The sequence below is a fragment of the Nannospalax galili genome, unplaced genomic scaffold (assembly GCF_000622305.1).
Source record: "Nannospalax galili isolate Female #2095 unplaced genomic scaffold, S.galili_v1.0 scaffold328, whole genome shotgun sequence".
Taxonomy (NCBI): domain Eukaryota; kingdom Metazoa; phylum Chordata; class Mammalia; order Rodentia; family Spalacidae; genus Nannospalax; species Nannospalax galili.
In genome coordinates, this window is record NW_008358342.1 from 1,185,429 (window position 1) to 1,205,762 (window position 20,334).

Sequence of the window (20,334 nt, forward strand, 5' to 3'; positions counted from 1 at the left end):
TATATATATATATATATTTGTGTATTTTGTCTACTAATATTTCCCCGGAAACAGGAAAGGTGTCTGACACATAGTTAACATTCAATCAATATGCTCTGAAGAGATGAAAGCATCAGTATTATACTCTTAGTTTGCTGTTTTTCAACAAGTTTAAGAACCTTACATGCAAAGGAATAACTGATTTCTTGTGATTTCTTTTCTTACCTTCTGTCCCCAAATCTTGAGGACCTACCTTCTCTGTAAACCGCCTTCCTCTGCTGCTCCTCATGGCACCAGTCTAGCTGTTGGCATACACAATCTCCTACGAGTCCCTGTTCCTTATTTTCTGCAGGTTAAGCCAGCCTTCCTATTAGCTTCTCTCATGTGTACTTTGTTCTTTCTTACCATTATTGTTGCCCCCCTCCGGACACAGTGCCCCACACCTAAATAAGGTTTGCCAAAGTAGCTATATGACTCCAGGTCTGATCCCCAGAGTACTGTCACTTTCTCTAGTCTGTGACCTTCTGGTATGTCATACAGATAGGGTTTGATGTGTGATAAGGACCTCACTACTTCATGGATGGGCAGGTGGGGGTGAATATGGGCAGAGTCCCAAGTAGGTTTGGGGTCTGTGTGAATTTGTGGGCACTGCAAGGTTGCAGAACAAACTGTGGGCAGTGAAGTCGATAGGTACGTCAGGGTAAAAGTGGCTCGGGAAAGCTGGAAGGGGAGATTCCTCAGGGTAGCTGGTCTTTGATCTCAGACATGACTAGCCAAGTAGTGGTCTGAGTGCTGAGTTCATGGAAACTCTGCCTCATGGTTGAGCACCCTGAGAACTTTCCTAAGGTATCCCATGGAGTCATCTGGTCATATTTTCCAATTAGTTCACTCAGAACTAGGCATTGTTGGGGTATCAGATGTGATGTGGAAATCTGGGACTCTGGCAACAGAAAGCCTGAAAATGACTTCCTAAGCAAGATACTTAGCTCTGCACATCACTATCTGATCTGCAGAAAAAGATATACAAAGCTCTGGGGCATAGCCGGGAGTTAAAGAAGGTAAAGCTGGGCATTGTGACTCACATCTGTAGTTCTAGAATTTGGTAGGCTGAGGCAGGAGGACTGTGACTTTGAGGCCAGCCTGGCTACATAGTAGTTCACTCAAAAAGAAAAAAAAAAGCTATGAAATATTTTTACTTTGTGTGTGTGTGTGTGTGTGTTTTATTTTTAAACTTCGGGGGAATACTAAGGAATACTATTTCTTGGCTCATGCTCTGAAAGAGCACTGGGTCCCATCACTAGCTCAACCCACAGAAAGGCCCTGGAAACGCACCTGAAAACTGGGATGACATAGTTGCTTGGGAAGATGCCGACTCGTCCAGTGACCAAGGAAAGGCCCCTCAGCCAGCCGTCCTGGTACTTCCCGAGTACCCTGATGCCTTCTCCCTTCTGCAAGTCTAGCTCATCGGGTCCATGGGCTGAGTAGGAGTGCAGAGCTACAAACCTGGAGACACAGGAAACTGGTAAGGGAAGCTGGGCATGCCTGAAGAAGGCACAGAGCGTGCGCGGGGACAGGGAGACCAGAGCTCACCAGCTAACTGTTAGCAATAAAAACCTTTAAAAATGGAAACCTAAACATGGAAGGTAGACAGAAGTGGAACAGCCTGGCTGAAATACCAGTGGAGGCAGCAGAGCCCTGCCTTCACCCCCCAACCCCCTTTTCTACAGGACGCTGCACAGCTGGTAATCACTAACAGGCCAACATGGGCGCTGTGACAGTGGCCTCCAGTGGAGGAAGGATATGGAGAACAGAATGCTGCAGAGTGGGCGATTGTCCACTTTGCAGGCTTTGTCATCGCCGTCTAGTGTGGTCTCCAAAATGATGGTCACTTTTGGACAACCCAAGACATGACCTGGGAAATGCCTGCCTTGTTTTGTATATGCCTAGAGCCAATGAAATATAAGTTATGTTAGAACGTTTCAGATGGACTTTATCTACAGTAAGTACAATTTAAAGCTTAATATTACAATAAAAAATAGTCACTGCCAGCAAAGCTCAGGGAGATGAAAGTGGGCACAGAAGCCTCTCTGACTATGAGTTGGAACTTTGACTCCTAAGAATGGCCCAAGGCAATAAGTAAATGTCAACTGAGGTGTATACACTGGGAAGTAGGAGGCAGAGGTGATTATTATTACTGTTTTTCATACAGTGGAATACTGACCACATGGTAGGTAGAGGTGGGAATCGTGTATCATAGCAAAAACATGCTTGAATTAGAAGAAAGACATTGTATTATGAAGTCCAGGCATGAAGAGCCAGGAAGTCAGGACAGGAGAGAATAGGAGGCTGAGGAAGGGAAAACAATGCTTTCTGGAAGGCATTGAAGAAAGAACTTAATTTCCTTGCTGAGTTCAAGGATCACTAGAGTATGGCGTTTTAGCTAGGCATGTCCAGCCTTTTGACTCTTGACATGATGTTGTCATCTATCAAATTTATGATCGTAAACTGTATAACTGAGTTATAAAATATCAAATCAAACATACAAAAATCTCAGAATGTTTTAAGCAGGTTTATGATTTTGTGTTGTGCCGTATTTGTGCCTGTCTTGGGTCCTGTGTGGCCTACTAGCTGCAGGTTGGACACACCTTATAGTCCTTTAAAATCCTGAGAGCTGTGGGACACAGGACTGCTTTATCAGAGTTTAGGAGTGGTTCTTATTTGCAAGTGTTTTCCTACCCAAGATGTTGAATGTATTTATTTATATATATATATTTTTTTGCTGATTATTTTGTCAATATCTATCACTCAATATTTTGAACCTGAAAAGAGACAACACGACTGCTCAATACCCAATCTCCTAGCAATGTTGTAGTTTTTATAATCTTGTTTTCTGTTTCAAAATAAGTAAGAATGTTTTCTCATTTGTGTTCATCACCATTGATGTAGAAAAGGAAGGGGAGATGCTAGCTCTTCGGAGGGGTTATTTTGGCATGGAGAAGCTGGATGGCAAAGGGCAGCAAAGAGGAGCCCTCTGTTCCAGAAGTTGTGGTGGAGGGCTGAGCTTTTTACTCACATGTTAGCTGAGAGGTGTTGCTGGGAGCTGGGCAGACTGACCATGGCCATGGAATGTCCTGGGGAGGCAGGTGCAGGGTGAGATGTGCTGACCTATACAGATAGAAAAGACAGCCATGCAGAACCAGTGAGTACCACAAGCCCAACACAGCTGAAAACCAAAAGCCGTGCCTGGGACCACCCACCCAGAAATTTCCCTGGTTTATGAGTTAGGGTAGAGGGAGGTGCAGTAGACTCTCTTATGGCCTGCCTGGGTATTGTGCCAGGGCTGCGTTCCACAAAGGAGATGTGGTGGAGTATGGCAAAGTGGGGTGGGGGCTGTAAATTTCTCATTTGCCCCACCCTGCCCATCTCTCTCCCTCTGTGAAAACATGATCCCGGAAAATGATAGGACAGCTAACACTGCTTCAGAACTTACCACTTGCCAGGCAATTTGAAATGCTAAGTATTGGTAAATTTAATCCTTATTAAAGGTAATTTATTAATCCTCATTTTTGGACGAGAAACTGTGATATTGTGAGAAGAGAATAGTTGTCAACTAGCACAAACAAAACTTAAAATCAAATAGTCTAAGATATGAGCTAACTTTCTTATTGGCTATTGCTAGTATTAACACACTACACATACAAACATGCAAGTGCACATATATGCATCCTGGCAGCTTATCCAATAACTTATAGAACATGAATGTAGTTTCCTGGTACACAGGATACATGGGACATTATTTCCAGTGCATATACCAGGAAGATAGTTAAGTCTCCATTACATGAGCAATGTGCATGCTGGGGTGAGGAAAATTCAAGGTGCCCAAGAGGTGGCCATAAGAGGCTTGCCTTGACTTCCAAAGGTTGTTTCACTATCTCACACTGTGACTCACATGATAATTTATACGAAGGTCTCTCTGCTATTGTGTCTGTTTTTATAGATTGGAAAACTGAGATAGAGAAAGATTTCATGATTTCCTGGAGATAGCCAGCAAATGGGTGGTCAAGTTGACATCAGAAGCAAGGACCTAAGCTCAGGGCTCTCTCTTCTCATTGTGGCTAGAGGTAATGACATGAGCCAATGTGTGCCTCCCAGAAAAAGCATCCAGCCAAGTTCAGTATTCTGTGGAGAGTGGCATAAAGTTGATGACCACTGTCCCTTGTGCTGCAGGATGATCTAAGTGCAGCAGGTAGAATATTCAAGTGTTTTGATTTGTTTTCCTTTCCTTTTCCCAGCAGAGCTGAAGACAGTTTCAGAGTTCTAGGTGCATGGCCACTCTCAGCTCTTCTCATCCAAGTTTGACTCAGAGCCAGCACAGCAAGCAAACCCTCCCTGCTCTCTGTCTGTGAAAGACAACCCATTTAGGAGCTGTCAGCGGGCCCCTTAGGTCTACCACAGAAACCCAGGAAACCAAAGCACATGACTGGGTCCACAGGGGTAGCATTACATAACATAACGACACTACTAAATTCAGTTCGTATTCTTTCTGTGTGTTTGCACACTGTGTGTGTGTGTGTGTGTGTGTGTGTGTGTGTGTGTGTGTGTAGGCCAGAGGACAACCTTGGGTATTGTTAATCTGCCTTTAAGATTTTTTATCTTTTATTTTACTTTTATTTCTTTTAATGTGAGTATATGAGTGTGCACCATAGCATATGTATGGAAGTAAGAGAGCTACTTGTGGGAGTTGATTCTCACTTTGCACCATTTGGGTTCCAGGGATTGAACTTGGGTCATCAGACTTGGCAGCAGACACCTTTACCTGATGAGCCATCTTTCCAGTCCTTACTTTTTCCTTTTGAGACAGGGTCTCTCACTGGGCCCTGGGCTTTCTGATTAGGTTAGGATGGCTAACCAGTGAGCCTCAGGGATCTGCCAGTCTCTGCCTCCTCATCACTGAGATTAAAAGCTCATGTCACCACTCTGGCTTTTTTATGTGGGTTCTGGTGACTGAACAAGTCCTTTTGTTACACAGCAAGCACTTGATGGGCCAAGCTTTCTCTCCATCCTGAAGCTTAGAATATTTTCCTGCTTTCCTCCAGCCTCACCTTCCTCTACTCTATACCCTTCATTTCAGACATGGTAGTCTCTTCTTAGCTCTTTGACCTGGCTATACTATTTTTGCCATTTATTTCCTACTTCTTGCCTTTTAGGTCGACAGTAAGTGTCTATAATTTTATGCACCACTAAAGTTAATAGTAAAACTGACACATACGTACATACCACCCAACTTAGAAAGAAACTGAACAGCGTACTTAGATGCTCTCTCTGCTTCTCCCTCAGTAATTGCCTCCCCTCCCTCCCTCTGGCAATAACCACAATGCTAAAATCTGTTGGTCATTGAAGTGCTTTTCTGTGTGGTTTTCTCTACCCTGGCACATACCCTTACACACGCTGCTTAGTTTTGCCTGCTTGTGAATGTTGTATGAATGAACGCACAGTGTGTGTATTCTGTGACTTGCAGATTTCATGAAATGCTGAGCTTTTCTGTGTTTGTGGCTGCTGTCTCATATCTATTTCATGGCATGGATACATTACCATGCAACCACTCGTTTATGTGTCATTTGGGCAGTTTTTAGTTTGGGGCTGTTATGAACAGTGTTGCTATGAACATTCTTGTACATGTCCCCTGTGCCCACGTACAAGAGTTTCTCCGGCGTATGCCATAGGAGTGGAATTGATGGGCCATAGGGTATGAGCCTGTTCAGTTTTATTAGGTAATAACAAATTGTTTCCCAGTGCGGTTGTAACAATTTACACTTCCACTAGCAACAAATGACAATTCCTGTTATTTTATCGTCCTGCCAGCATGTGGTAATGCCCAGCTTTCTAATATCTGCTTATATGGTGGTGTGAAATGCTATCTCACTGTGGTTTTACATTCATTTCTCTGAATACCACTGAACTTGAGGTTTTATTCTTTTTTCCTTTTCCCCCATGCTTATGGGCTATTCCTATTATATGAAATATCTGTTCATATCCTTTGTTTCCCCAAGCCCCTTGGGTTATATACTATCATTATCTTAAGTTGTTCAGTTCTTCTATTTTTTGGTATAAATTCCTTGTAGCTTGCATTTTTTTAATTCTTTGGTACCTTTTGATAAACCAAAGTTCTTATTTTTAATGGAGTCAGATTCAGAATCTATTCCCCTATGCTTCACACTTTTGAAAAATGTTGAATAGGATATTTTCTAATCTTAAGGTCATTATATATATATTATAAATATATATATATATTTATATATATATGTCTATGTTGTCTTCCAAAAGTTTTATAGTTTTGCCCTTCGCATTTAAGTTCTTTAATCCACCTGGAATTGATTTTTGACAAGGGAGGAATCCAATTTTGTCTTTTTCCACATGGATACCCAATTAGTCTAGCACCATAGTTCATACTTTCCTCCTGATCTGCAAAGCTGTTTTGCATAAATCAAGTCTCCACTCTATGTCTGTTTCCAGGCTTTCTACCATGTTCCATTGGCTTAAAAGAAGCTTGTGCTAAGTCTATACTGCTTTAATTACTATGGTTTTAAAATAAAACGTGATGTCTGATCAAACAGGTCTCACTCTTCACCTCAGTCAAACCGCTTCCTTTTTTTTCCATCTGAACTTTAGAGTTACTTTTGAGTTCCATAGAAACAAACAAAACAAACTCTAGAGGTGTTGAATTTGTGGATGAGTTTGGAGGAGAATCAACAACTTTAAGATATTAAAATATAGGTGGTAGAAGATACCTATAACCCCAGCACTCAGGAGGCTAAGCTAGGAGGAGGATGAGCTCAGGGCTAGCCTCCTGGGCTATGTAACCCTGTTCATTTTTCTCATCCCTTTCTTTCTTACTCTCCACTCCATTTTTAAAGGATTTTTTTGGTCTTTTTTGAGACAGGGTCTCCCTAAACAGTTGTCCTAGAACTCACTATGTAGACCAGGCTGGCCTTGAACTCACAGAGACCCGTGGGCCTCTGTTTCCTGAGTGCTGGGACTAAAGGCGTGCGTCACTACACCCAGCTTCCACTTTGTTTTTAAAAAACTTTCTTTTAATTTTTTATTTTTTGAGATAAAGTATTGCTCTGTAGCCCTTGGCTGGCCTGGAGCTTGATATGTATATCAGGCTGGTCTTCTGCCTCAGCCTCATGAGTGATGGGATAACACTTGTATGCCGCCACACTTGGATGAGACCCTGCTTCCAAAAAAAATAAATAATTTTTCCTATCCAAAAGCATGACATAATTCTTTGTTTATTTTGTTGTTCAAAATGCCTTTCAGCCAGGCATGGTCAGGTATGCCTTTAATCCCAGCACTCAGGAGGCAGAGGCAGGCAGATGTTTGTGAGATTGAAGGCAGCCACATAGTGAGTTCCAGGTCAGCTGTGATTACAGGGAGACTGCGTCTCAAAAAGACAAAAACAAACAAAAAGCCCTTCAGTAATGTTTTATAAATTTTCTTGAAGCTTTCTTGATGAAAGTCCTAGGACTTAAAACTTTTTAGTTGCAACTGCAAATGGTATTTTTAAAAAATTATGTTTTTTGAGGGTTGAGGATGTAGCTCAATTGGTGGATTGCTTGCCTAGTATGCAAAAGCTCAATCTCTAGCACCACATAAAACTTGGCAAGATGTACACAAGTAGAGGCAGGAGGATCTGAATTTCAAACTCATTCTCAGCAACATAGAGTTTGAGGCCAGCTTGGCTAGAGGAGACCCTCCCCTGCCCCAAATACTATGTTTTAAAATCCCAGCACTTGGGAGTCTGAGGCAGGAGAATTGCCACAAATTTGAGATTAACTTAGGTCACACAGTGAATTCTAAGTCAGTGTGAACTATAGAGTAAGAGGCTGTCTCCAAAAACCAAAAGAAATATTACCTTTCAATTTTTCCTTTTGGTATACAGAAATGGAGTTGAGTTTTTAAAATACTGATTTGTAACCAGTTACTTTGATAAAGTCGTACTTTTCTTATTGCACTTTTAGGATTCTTTTGAGTTTTGCAATATAGACAATATTATAATCTTCATCTAATAACAATTATGCTTCATCCTTTCAAATATTTAACCTTTAACCTCTGGCTTATTCTGCTGGCCACCTCCTCCTGCCCTGCCTCCCGACAGGGCTGAGCAGAAACACAGCAGGACTCCTGTTCTTTAAACCGTCAAGGGAGTGTTTTCAACATTTCTCCATTACATAAGATGTTTGCTATATATTTTAGATAGAATCTATTTTACTGTTAAGAATTTATTCCTGGGACTGAGAGGGCTCAGTCTTTAAGAGCACTGGTTGCCCTTGCAGAGGATCTGAGTTTGGTTCCCAGTACTTACACAGCCGCTAACAACTATCTGTAACTCCAGTTCTGGGGGATCTGATACCCTTTCCTGGCTTTCATGGGCACCAGACACGGTGCACTCACATACAGGCAGGCAAAACATTCATACACAGAAATTAAAAATAAGTAAAATCATTTAAAAATTTATTTATTTTTATTTATTTTTAATGTATTTTTTTGTTGAGCTTTTGTAATTTCATACAACAGTTCTTAATCAAATTTAGACCACCTCTCCCCAATCCCTCCCTCCCTGCTTCCTCCTACTGGACCTCATGTATTCATGTATGGACATGTTAAGCCCTATCCAGTCCCCATATGTCCTTCAGTGTGAATTCATCCACTGGAGTCTAGTCAGCCCATCTGGAGATTGTATGTAAGGCATACTCTCCCTGACCTAGTAGCAATCAGTTTCCAATAGTTCTCAGTCTAGTGCCACCCACCACTCATTTCTCTCCTCGTTTCTGGGCCCTTGTTTAGTTGAGTTGACATGGGTCCTGTGCTCGATGACACCATTGCCACAAGTTCACGTGTGCAAGCTTCCAGTGGCCTGAAAACATCTGTTTCCCTATATTCATGGACCAACCCTGTCTCTTACAATCTTTCTGCCCCCTCTTCTACAATGGTCCCTGAGCTGTGGGTGGGTGAGGTTCCATATGGGAGTCCTATCCCACACTCTGCAGTCTCTTATTCTTTAAATCTTGGCCAGTTGTGGCCTTCTGTGTGCATCGCACTCTGTTGTACAAGGAAGCTTTACTAGTGAGAGTTGAGGGATGCATTAGTTTTCTCTCTACCCCTTGTTCTGCATTTATTATTTATTTATTTATTTATTTATTTATTTATTTATTTATATGAGTGTTATGTCTGCATGTGTACAACTGCACCAGTGTCATGCAGTGCCCACGGAGGACAGAAGAGGGCATTGGACCCCCTGGAACTAGAGTTACCAAATGGTTGTTAGCCACAATGTGGATGCTGGGATTTGAACCTGGGTCTCCTGCAAGAGCAGCCAGTGCTCTTAACCTCTGAGCCATCTCTCCAGCCCCCAATAAAATCATTTTTTAAAAAGATTTTATTCCTAATTTGCTGAATTTTCTAGTATGTAATGAATAGATACAGAAGTTTATTAAACATTTTTCTATATATTGTTTTCTATACTCTATTTTTCTCTATATTGCTTAAAGTGCCACATAGCTTTTCTTATTTAATTTGTCAACATGATAAATTAGTGGAATTAATTTTCTAATGTTGAACCCATGTTCTTTTCTTGGGAAGAAGCTGACTTGATCTTGGTATACAGTTCCCTAATATAGACTCTGGGATTTCTGCATCTGTATTCATGGGTAAGGTAGAATTCTGCTTTTTCTTTCCTAAAGAATGTTGTCTTTTTCTGTTTTTAATTAATTAATTGATTATTTTCATTTTACTGAATTTTTGGGAACGTCATACAATGTGTTTTGATCATATTTAGGCCTTCTCCCCTATCTGCACTCCTCTCAATACAATACCCTTTATATATTGTGTGTGTGTGTGTATTGTGTGTGTGTGTATATATATATATATATGCCTATTGAGTCAAACCTGTGTCCTCAAATGCCCTTATGTGTGGGTCCAACCACTGGAGCATGGTCAACCTATCCAGTGTCACAGCTTTAAAGAAAACTGACTCTGTTTTTCCCAGCAGCCCCAGTTGCCAATAGTTCCTCAGGTAAGGCTGGGGACTCCTGTCTTCCTCCCCACTTCCATGCTGGGATTCTGTCTGGCTTGAGCTTATGTGGGTCTTGTGCATGCTCTGGCCATTGCTGTTGGTTCATATGAGCAACTGCCCAGCTGTCTGGAACACTTTGTTTCCTTGTGGTCATCCACAACCTCTGGCTCTTACAATTTTTCTGCCCCCTCTTCTGCAATGATCCCTGAACCTTGGGAGGCAGAAGTTTGGTACAGGTGTCCTATTCAGGGATAAGCACTCTACAACTTCCCATTCTCTGCATATCTACCAGTTGTAGGCCTGTATTTATTTATTTATTTTGATCTTTTTGAGACAGGGTCTTTCTGTAGCCCCAGCTGGTCTGGAACTCACTATGAAGACCAGGCTGGCCTTGAACTCATTGAGATCCACCTGCCTCTGCACCCCCCAAGTGCTGGGATTAAAGGCATATGACAACACACCTGGGTTATTTTTATTTTTTAAAAAGATTTGTATTTTCATTTAAAATAAAAAATGCTTTATTTATGTGTATGTGGTGTGTGTGTGTGTGTGTGTGTGTGTGTGTGTGTGTGATGTATGTGTGGGTGCCTGTGGAAGCCAGGAAAGGGCATGTGGGGTGCTAGGAACCAACCTCTGGTCTTCTGGAAGAGCAGAAAGAATTCTTAACTGCTGAGCCCCTTCTCCAGACCTATTATTTTTATGTGAATGAGTGTTTTAACTGCCTGTAGGCAAGTACACCAGATGCATGCAGTGCCCAAAGAGGCCAGAAGAGGGAGACAGATTCCCTGGAACTGGAGTTACAGGTAGTTGTGAGCCACCAGGTGGGTGCTGGGAACTGAACCTAGATCCTTTGCAAGAGCAGCAAGTGCTCTTAATCATAGAACCATCTCTCTAATCCAATGTTTATATTTTCATTTTTGACATAAAGAATATCCTAACCTTATGAAATAAATATTGATTTTTTTTCTTTCATTTTTGGAAGTTATAATTTACTCCTCCAAATTGTGAAAGAACTTACATGAATACCTGTCTTGGATTGATGCTTTCTTTGTGAGAATATTGACTTAAACTAACTTCTTTCCTTTCTTCCTTTTTTTCATTCCTTCCTTCTTTCCTGCCTTTCTTTTTTCTGATGAGTATGTAGTCCAGGTTGGCCTCAAACTCAAGACCCTCTTGCCTCAGCCTCCACAGTGCTGGGATTACAAGCATGAACAGCCATCACACTCAACTTCAATCGATTTCTTTAATGGTTATATTATTCTGAAAGCTATCCAGGATGTGTTTGCTAAGTATAAAATGCTTTGAATAATTCCTATTTGTTTGATGATACATTTTCAAGAAATATTTACCAAGTAGCTTCCTCTTTTGGGGAGAAAAAGTGGCACTTGGAATATCAGCACAGTCTTGAAAGCCCCAGTGATAGTGGCCTGTATTGTCAAATTCAAATCCTTACAGAATTCCAGAGTCTCTGTATCCTTCTCAAGAAGAGCCCGATGGGAACAGTCACTGATGGTGTGTGCTTTTGCAGTTCCTTGACACATGCAGCTGTGAAAAGGGAATGGACTTTAGGCTGTTCGACCTAGGCTGAGCTTTGGCACTAACTTATTGGCTATGCAAGGCTCAGGCTCAATTTCTTGGAGATTCAGTTTCTCTAGCTCTGATATAGGGCAATAATAAGTGTTATCTCATGAGAATCTGTGAGGACTAATTCAGAATAATTGCTTTTGGGGCTTAGAAGATGGTTCAGACAGCAAGATGCTCACTGCGTGAATGTGAGGACCTCCAGGGTCCACCAAAACAAACAAACAAACAAACAAAACAGCATAGTACTGGGTGCCTGTAATCCTGTGATATTTGAGATGAGAGATAGATGGATCTGTGGAAACTTGCAGGCCAGCTACCCTGGTCTACATGTTGAAATTCCAAGCCAATGAGAGACCCTGTCTCAAATAAAGCGGTAGAAGGTACTTGAGGTCTGACCACCTGAGGTTTTCCTGTTACCTCCATACTTAGACATCTTACACATGCTCACTCGTACCCACATATCTGTTCACCCCTACTCCTTTAACAAAGAGCCTCCCATGACGTAGGTGATTCCTGTCACCCTTGGTTCATATGATAAGTCTTAGTAAGTCTTAGTACTTTTACTACTATGAAATAGAAGACCAGCAAGGGGGCACGAGGGGAAAAGATGCAAGCAAGAGGGCTTCCTAAGTAGGATCAAATTTAAAAAGGGAGACTCATCTCTAAGATCTATGAGTCTGTCATGAAAAAAACAGTTCCCTTTGAGAAAGACCCAGTGATAGGCAGCTGGCCTCCTGTCTCAGGGACATATATTTAGGACTCTTTCTTCCCAGATGCTAGGTTGGATTGTTCTCATGTATCTTGAGCTTCCAGGGAAGGGCGGGATCTAGGACTTCTCTACAGCTGTGCATTGCATTGGCTTTTTAGAAAAAGATCAAAATCCAACCCACACTTCAGATTACAAAGACAAAAATCCTCTCCCCTGGACTGAGTCATTTGGTTGGGCAATGTCCCCAACCTTGCCCCCCCACCCTCTGCCATTGTCTTATTTATGCTTTTCTGAGTCCAAGGATCTGTTGCTTTAATTTTCTAAAATAGAATTTTTGTGTATTTCATACAGAACATCTTTTTTAAAAAATTATTTATTTTTATTTTATGTGTATGAGTGTATTGTCTGCACGTATGTGAGTGCACCCATATTGTGCAATGCTGTGGAGGTCAGAAGAGGGTGTCAGATTCCCTGGAACTGGAGTTAAGGACAGTTTGTAGCCACCATATAGGTGCTGGAATCGAACCTGGGTCCTCTGCAAGAGCAGTCAGTGCTCTTAACCCCTGAGCCATCTCTTCAGCCCAACATACAGAACATCTTATCATCTTCATACCCCCTTTCCCTTGGCCCCCTCCTGTAGCCTACCCCCTGCTGGAATTCATGCATTGTGTCATTCGTGTTAAGGCCTGTCATGTCAAGTTAGTGTCCCTAGATGTCCCACAGTGCAAGTTCATCCACTGAGGTCTAGTCAGCCTATCTAGAGTCCCTCCCTTTAAGAATATCAGCTCTTTGTCACCCAGCAGTAATCAACAGCCAATAATTTTTTGACTAAGATTGGGGCCTGCTATCCATTTCCACAGTTCTGTGCTGGGTTTTTGGCTGCTTGAGTTTGCATGGGTCTTGTGCGTGCTGACACCATTGCTGTAGGTTTGTATGAGAACAGTCCCAGGAACCTGTAGGACTCTATTTCCATATGGTCATGCACCTTTTCCCTGGCTCTTACAATCTTTCCACTTCCTCTTCTGCAATGGTCCCTGAGCCCTGCGTGGGCAGATTTTAATATAGGAGTCCTGTCCAAAGACTCACACTCTGTAGACTCTTATTCTCTACGTTTTGGTCATTTGTGACTGTTTGTGTTTCTGGCCTTCTGTTGCATGAGGGGAACTTCATTGATGAGAACTGAAAGATGCATTAGTGTTCTCTTCATCCCTTGTTTTATGTTCTGTGGGCCTTAGGTGTAGAGGTTGCATCCTAGATGTGCCACTTAGGCTTAGGCAATTCACAATCTCTGTGTGTGATCAGTTGTGGAACTCTGTAATAATCTGTTAAAAAAAGCAGCTTCTTTGATTAGTGGTGACTGGGATACTTGTCTATAAATGTAAGGATCCATGTTTTGCACATAGTGAGAAATTACATTTGTCTAGGAATGTAACATCCTTGGGGTTTTCTCTAAGATCTGTGACCTCTTGAGCTATGTGTATTTGGCTAGGTTTACAGTACCACACATGAGTTTCCTCCCATTGAGTAGGCTTTAAGTCCAATTAGGTAGCTGTTGATCACCCCCAAGATAAGAGTGCCACTACTACACCAATGTTGTTTGCTGTGCCAGTCATTGATGTGGTTTTGAGGCCTTGAAGCTGGGGTTAGGCCATTGTTTGATGTTCTCCCTTTACTAGCTTGCATAGTACTTTCCAAATCATGAGAGCTAGCCTTCAGGTGAGGTGGCTTCCAGGTCAGTTCCAGCTCCATTGCTCCGAATCCTGTGTCCAAAATATGTCCTGTCTTCAGCAATAGGGTCTTATCTTCAAGTCCTAGGAGGCAATCAAGAACTGTGGCAATAGCTTGTGTAATTTTGGGAGTCTCTTGGACTACCCTGAGGATCTGTTGCCTTTAAAGCAGTATTGAGGTGCCAAGGTAGAGTCTGATGGGGAGAGTACAGCTAATATTTTTTGAAATGTCAGGTATACCAAAACCTTAATTATAACCTTTGTCCTCATAACAGTCCACTTGTACAATCACTATTTGGCAATAGTAATAATTAAACCCTCTCACTGGATCTCATTAAAAACACAAAATTTAAATAAGCAAAGTTCTTGTTAAGTGTGCTTTGAATCCCTTCATGGTATTTATTCACAAAATATGCTCATCAAGCATCTTCCAGGTACCAAGTGCTGTACTAGGTCATGGGGATCCATGGCAGGGCCACTATTTATCTGTGTACACTGGGGTCCTGCCATCAACATCCCCAGATACGAGCATCCCACGATGTCATGTGTCTGAACATTTGTGATTTCTGTGCTCCACCTACCCCATACCAATAAAACTACCTTCCATCCTTAGACTGGTGTGTGTGTGTGTGTGTGTGTGTGTGTGTGTGTTAGAAAAAAATGGAAATGAAAGTTATTTTCCCAGCTAAAGAGTATGGACCTGCAGGGAGAGTTGGATGAACCCAAAACCAGTCAAGAGACAGCATAGCACTTTTCCAGGAACCAGTTCTGAATTCAGATCCTTGTGGAATGGGCTCTCTCTCTCTCTCTCTCTCTCTCTCTCTCTCTCTCTCTCAACCACATATTCACCTGAAAGTTAATTTTTAATCTGGTTCAGGTAAACTTTAATGGGTTTTTCTCTGAAGACTTGTCAAATTTTATAAGTCTCAGAGTCCTACTTCAGGAGAGATAGCTGGGGAAGCAAGCTAAAATTGGCTAAAAAAAGTTAGTTTAAAAATTCCTTGAGAGGAGGCTTCCATCACTTGCAGTTTCTAGGCTTGGGAGGACCTATTCTCAAGCACGGACTCCCACCTCCTTTGATGGTCAGCTGTGGTCTTGATGCCGCACGTGGTTCTGGGCACCCAGGCCTTGACGTTGACTTTTCTGTTCCCAGGCACCAAGAGTTTTTTTTTTTTTTTTTTTTAAATCATTACTCTTCTAGAGCCCCAGTGTACCTTCACTTGTGCCCTATAGAAAATTTAAAACACCTAATTGAACTTCTAGAGATAAAATCACAGTCTGGGAAGTTAAAAAAAAAAGTGTCCTATTCAGGGATAAATACTCTACAGGGATCTTTTCGGAAGAGGAAGTGGAAAGATTGTAAGAGCCAGAGGGGATAGATGAGTATAAGGAAACAGAGTCTTCCAGACAGCTGGTCAGTTACTCATATGAACTCACAGCAATGGTAATAGTATGCACAAGTCCTATGTAATCTCAGATCAGACAAAATTCCAGCATAGACACAGAGAAGTAGGTATGGAATCCCAACACAACCTAAGGGACTTTTGGCAATCGATGGCTGCTGCGAGGGGGAAAGAGAGGGGAGTGGATCTAAAGACCATCAAATTATACTGTATGAAAACTGCAAAAATTCAAATAAAAATTTAAAGGATATATTCATTACATTAATGCTATATTTTCAGCTTTTTAAAAATTCATATTTAAAAGTATTATTTTTATTTTATGTGTATGAGTCTACTGTAGGTAGTTGTACCCATGTTCTGCAATGCTTGCAGAGGTCAGAAGAAGGTGTTGGATCCCCTGGAACTGGAGTTACAGATGGTTAACTGTTAGCCACCATGCAGGTGCTGGGAATCAAACCTGGGTTGTCTGCAACAGTAGCCAGTGCTCTTAACTACTGAGTCATCTCTCTAGCCCCTAATTTTTAAAAATAAAAATGTAATGAAATCACTAGAAAAAAGTTAAAGATTGGCTGAGACATTTAGATTGCTCAGAAATCCTTTGACAACATCATGCTCATTTTGGCAATCCTCATGAAATTTAATTTTTGTATTGTTTATTCTCTTTTAAAAATATTTTATTTTTTTGTTTTATGTGCATGAGTGTATTTCCTGCATGTGTGTAAGTGCATACTGTTGTACAATGCCTGCAGAGGTCAGAAGAAGGCCTCGGATGCCTGGAACTGGAGTTACTGGTAGGTTGTTAGCCGCCATGTGGGTGCTGGGAATCGAACCCCTCTTCTCTGCAAGAGCAGTCAGTGCTCTTAACCACTGAACCATCTCTCTAGCTCCTATTTATTGCCTCTTTAATTAAAAAAATTCTGTAAGGTTATTATAGGAACAATGTTGAATATTTTTATAAAGACAAGGAAAAAGGGGGCTGGAGAGATGGCTCAGCAGTTAAGAGCACTGACTGCTCTTGCAGAGGACCTGGGTTCGATTCCCAGCACCCACATGGTGACTACTAACTGTCCTTAACTCCAGTTCTGGGGGGAATCGAAGCCCTTTTCTGACCTCCACGCCATTGCATGGCACGGGTGCACTCACATACATGCAGGCAATACACTCATACATATAAAATAAAAATAATAAATAAAATATTTAAAAAAAAGAAAAAAAAGAAAAGAAAAAAGGTCAGGTTTGGTGGTACATGCCTGCAATCCCAGCATGCAGAAGATGAAGTGGGAGGATTGTGATTTTGGAGCCTTCCTGGGCTATAGAAGAAGATACTCCCCACTCCAGCCCCACTCCCCCAAAAAGAGAAAAAATAATCATGACTCTCCACATTATCAGACCAGTTGTTCCTGTTCCCTTCAGGCAATTCAGTTTCTTCAATGAATATAGGCTTATAGTCTTAGAAATCACAAAGGCTTGTCTTTTATGGTATCCTGACACCTTCTTGGTAGCAGGTTGGTCTTCTTTGAATTATTTTATGGGAGATCATTAGAAAACCACCTCATACTCAGGCTGAGACCTTGGCTGGTCATGAAGTCATCTTTCCATTTCACAGGACTAATACAGCATGGCTGCAAGGTCCGTCAACATCCCAGCATCTTTTCTAGAGACTGACTCAGGGATCTCCACTTGGAAAGGCATCTCCAAAGCCATCACTTAAAGCCTCTTCTTGGCAGCATGATGCTGACTTTGTATGATTTTGGCAGAGGTCAGATGAAGCTTGCTATTCCTATCTCTAATGGGATTTAAGCAGCTCACACTGGCTGCCCTACAGGCCCACTGTCCCTGCCTAAAGCTCAGCCTGTGGTGAGTGAAGAAGTTTGGTTTCCCTGCAGGTAAACGCTCTGCTGTCCTTTCCAGTCACCGGGTGAAGTACAGAAGCTTGGAGCCCCAGGCTGTTTGGACAGTAGATGCTTCTCACCTTCCAGAGCTCTGCATCTGATGGGGATAAAGGGAGCCTGAAATCTTTCAGACCATCTGTTTCCAGATGTCCTGATATTTTTATCTCATTATGCTAAAGAAAGGATGAAAATATGGACTTGCATCAAAGAGGAGGAAATTCTTGCTTTTGACCCATCCATAAAACAAATATGTAACTTTAATGTTTGTAGCCCCGGCTCTGAGAGCATGTCTGACCACCCGACAAATGTGTGTTGAGTACTTCCAGGAGGGTTGGGGACCAAACCATCTGGGACAGATGTGAAGAGACAGCCTATCTCTCTCCCAATTCTCTCCTGTTAGTGATAATAATTTGGTAACACTAGACAACTGAGGCACGTTGGAAGATCAGTAGTGTTGCTCCCCCCCCCCCGATGATATTCCCTAATTCAGCCTTTTCCCCAACTGACGATTTCTCACAAACCCAGGTATTATTTTCCTCAAAGGTGGCCCCTGGGCCAGTGCTCAAGGATTCTGACAGACAGGCGACCTGTACACAGAGCTTTAAGTTGGCATGTCTGGTCCCTGCCAGTTGACTTGTGTGCTGAGTGGCTGAGTGCACTGAGTACCAGTGAGAAGGGTTTAAAAAGGAAGGCCTAGTCTCTGCTGTTTAAGGGGTATGTAATCTCATTGAAATAAAAACGGGGAAAATCAAAATAGATTTCTCAGAACACCACCACCACAAGAAGTCATGTTCACAGAATACTTGGAAAGGGTCGCGTGTTCCTAAGCACTTTATTTTCTCATGTAATCCTTATAGTAAATGAAAGGACGAAGCACTCTGTGTGTGTGTGTGTGTTCGGGTGTGCATGCACATGCTTGTGCATGTACGTGGAGGCCAGAGGTCAACCTTGGATGTCATCTTTCAGGAGAATTCATGTTTTTTGTTTTATTCGTTTGTTTTGGAACAGGGTCTCTCATTGGCCTGAAGCTTGTCTGGTAGACTAAGCTGGTTAGCCAGGGAGGCCCAGGGAACCACCTATCTCTATCACTGCCATGCTGGGATCTAAGCACTACTATTATTTTCAACATTCTCCTTTTGCTCATGAGACTGTCAAGGCAAATACATATAATAACCTGTCCAGAACCATGGGGCCTGGCAGTCAGCAGAGCTGGGATCCCAACTTGGATAGTCTGCTGTAGAGCCAGCTCTCTCAGCTCCACCCGCATTGTCTAAGGCAGCGTGTGTACTTTGGAGGTAGGACCAAGCATGCTGGCCATGAAGCTGGAGGGCTGTCAGAGGACAGGTGCCAGTGAGGACTGGAACAACTTCTCCAACTCTCTCTCCCTTATTTGCTAGGCTGTGCCAGGAAAGGTTTGCCTAGTTTCTGGGAGTCTGGCAAAGGCATGTGAGAAATTTCCCAGCCATTATTTTCCTAAAGGTTTTGTGAGTGCACCTGACGGCTTTCATAAGTCTCTGGGCAGAGCCTGAGGGAGAACAGTGAAGGAGGGAGAGCAGTGACACTTTTGCAACACTTGGACAACGGCCAAAAGAGATGTGAGCATACCTAGTACTACATTGCCCTGATTAAATGGTTATCTCTTATGTAACAGTCAAATACTATCTTTAAGAGGTGTATACAGCCAGGAACTTTAAAAAAATTTTTTGAGACAGGGTCTCCCTTCAGCCCCAGCTGGAACTTGCTATTTGTAGACTAGGCTGGTCTCGATCTCACAGAGATCCACCTGCTTCTGTCTCTCAAGTGCCAAGATTAAAGGCATGTACCAATGTGCCTGGTGCCCTTTTCTTTTTAAAATTGACTATATGAATCTTGAAAAAACCAAAGTCCCTGACTTTATTTTATTGGTATTTACTTTTATTTTTTAGTGTGTGTGTGTGTGTGTGTGTGTGTGTGTGTGTGTGTGTGTGAGTGTGAGTGTGTTCAGGTGTCTATGGAAGCTGGAAGAGGGTGTAGCATTTTCTGGAGCTTGAGTCACAGTTACAGGCAGTTTTGAGTCCCAGATGTGGGAGCTGGGAACCAAACTCTGGTCTTTCAGAATTATAGTACCATGCTTTTAATCATTGAGACATCTCTCCGGCCCTGGCTTTATTTATTTTTTTAAGATTTTAAGTAAGCATTTTTATTTTGTGTGTGTGTGTGTGTGTGTGTGTATGCAGGAGCCCTTGGAGGCCAAAAGAAGGTACTGGAACCTCTAGAGCTGGAGCTGCAGATGGGTCTGGGAACTGAACTCAGATCCTTTGCAAGAGCAGGAAATGCTCTTAACAACCAAGCTATCTCTCTAGCCCCAGCCTTTGGCTTTAGAATCCCACTATACAAAAGCTGGATGGGACCTTAAAGATGACTTAACCTCTGAACCTTGAGAGAGAAAGTGGCATGCTGAAGGTCACTGGTGGAGTTTGACAAGTCAGGCCAGGTATACCTGGCAAGAGGGACCATGTCCTGGGAACTGATTGGAGAAGACGCTCTGCTTCAGTTGCTTTCCAGACTGTTTCACACTAAATAATTATGGGGCTTTCCATGTGTCTGCTTCTACCATCATGATGAAAGCAGGACACACACACACACACACACACAACTAGCAGGGAGGGAAGCTACATAAATGCATTCTACAAAGGAATTGTAGACAGAGTTAGTGAGCAGAAATGCTTCAGATGGGCAAGATTTTTCCTTTTTTTGAGGCTCAATGTTTTTCTCTCTGGCTATGAAGTTCATTCACAACCAACACGTTGCTCTGCTCTTGCACCTGGAATGGGTGACTTTGTGGACTCCCTCAGCTTTCAAGGTATGTTTCATTCACTTTTAGTACATGGGGGAAATTGGAGTTAGGGACACATTTTTCCTATATATGGGAGGCTACATATATCCTGTATATTGGAGGTATGAAGCCTGGCCTGAGGTCCAGGGC

The 20,334-nt window shown here is 42.3% G+C and overlaps 1 protein-coding gene across 2 annotated transcripts in view; it reads right to left on the reverse strand.

The window, feature by feature from the left end:
* Nucleotides 1–20,334, reverse strand: part of Sh3rf2 (SH3 domain containing ring finger 2) — a 119,438-nt gene that overhangs the window by 12,491 nt on the left and 86,613 nt on the right. For both annotated transcript variants that reach the window (XM_008821645.2, XM_008821647.2), the window contains 2 exons: nt 3,053–3,144; nt 1,312–1,482 (listed from right to left, as the gene is read on the reverse strand). In XM_008821645.2, coding sequence (XP_008819867.1) covers nt 1,312–1,482; nt 3,053–3,144 — 263 coding nt within the window. The remainder of the gene's footprint in view (nt 1–1,311; nt 1,483–3,052; nt 3,145–20,334) is intronic.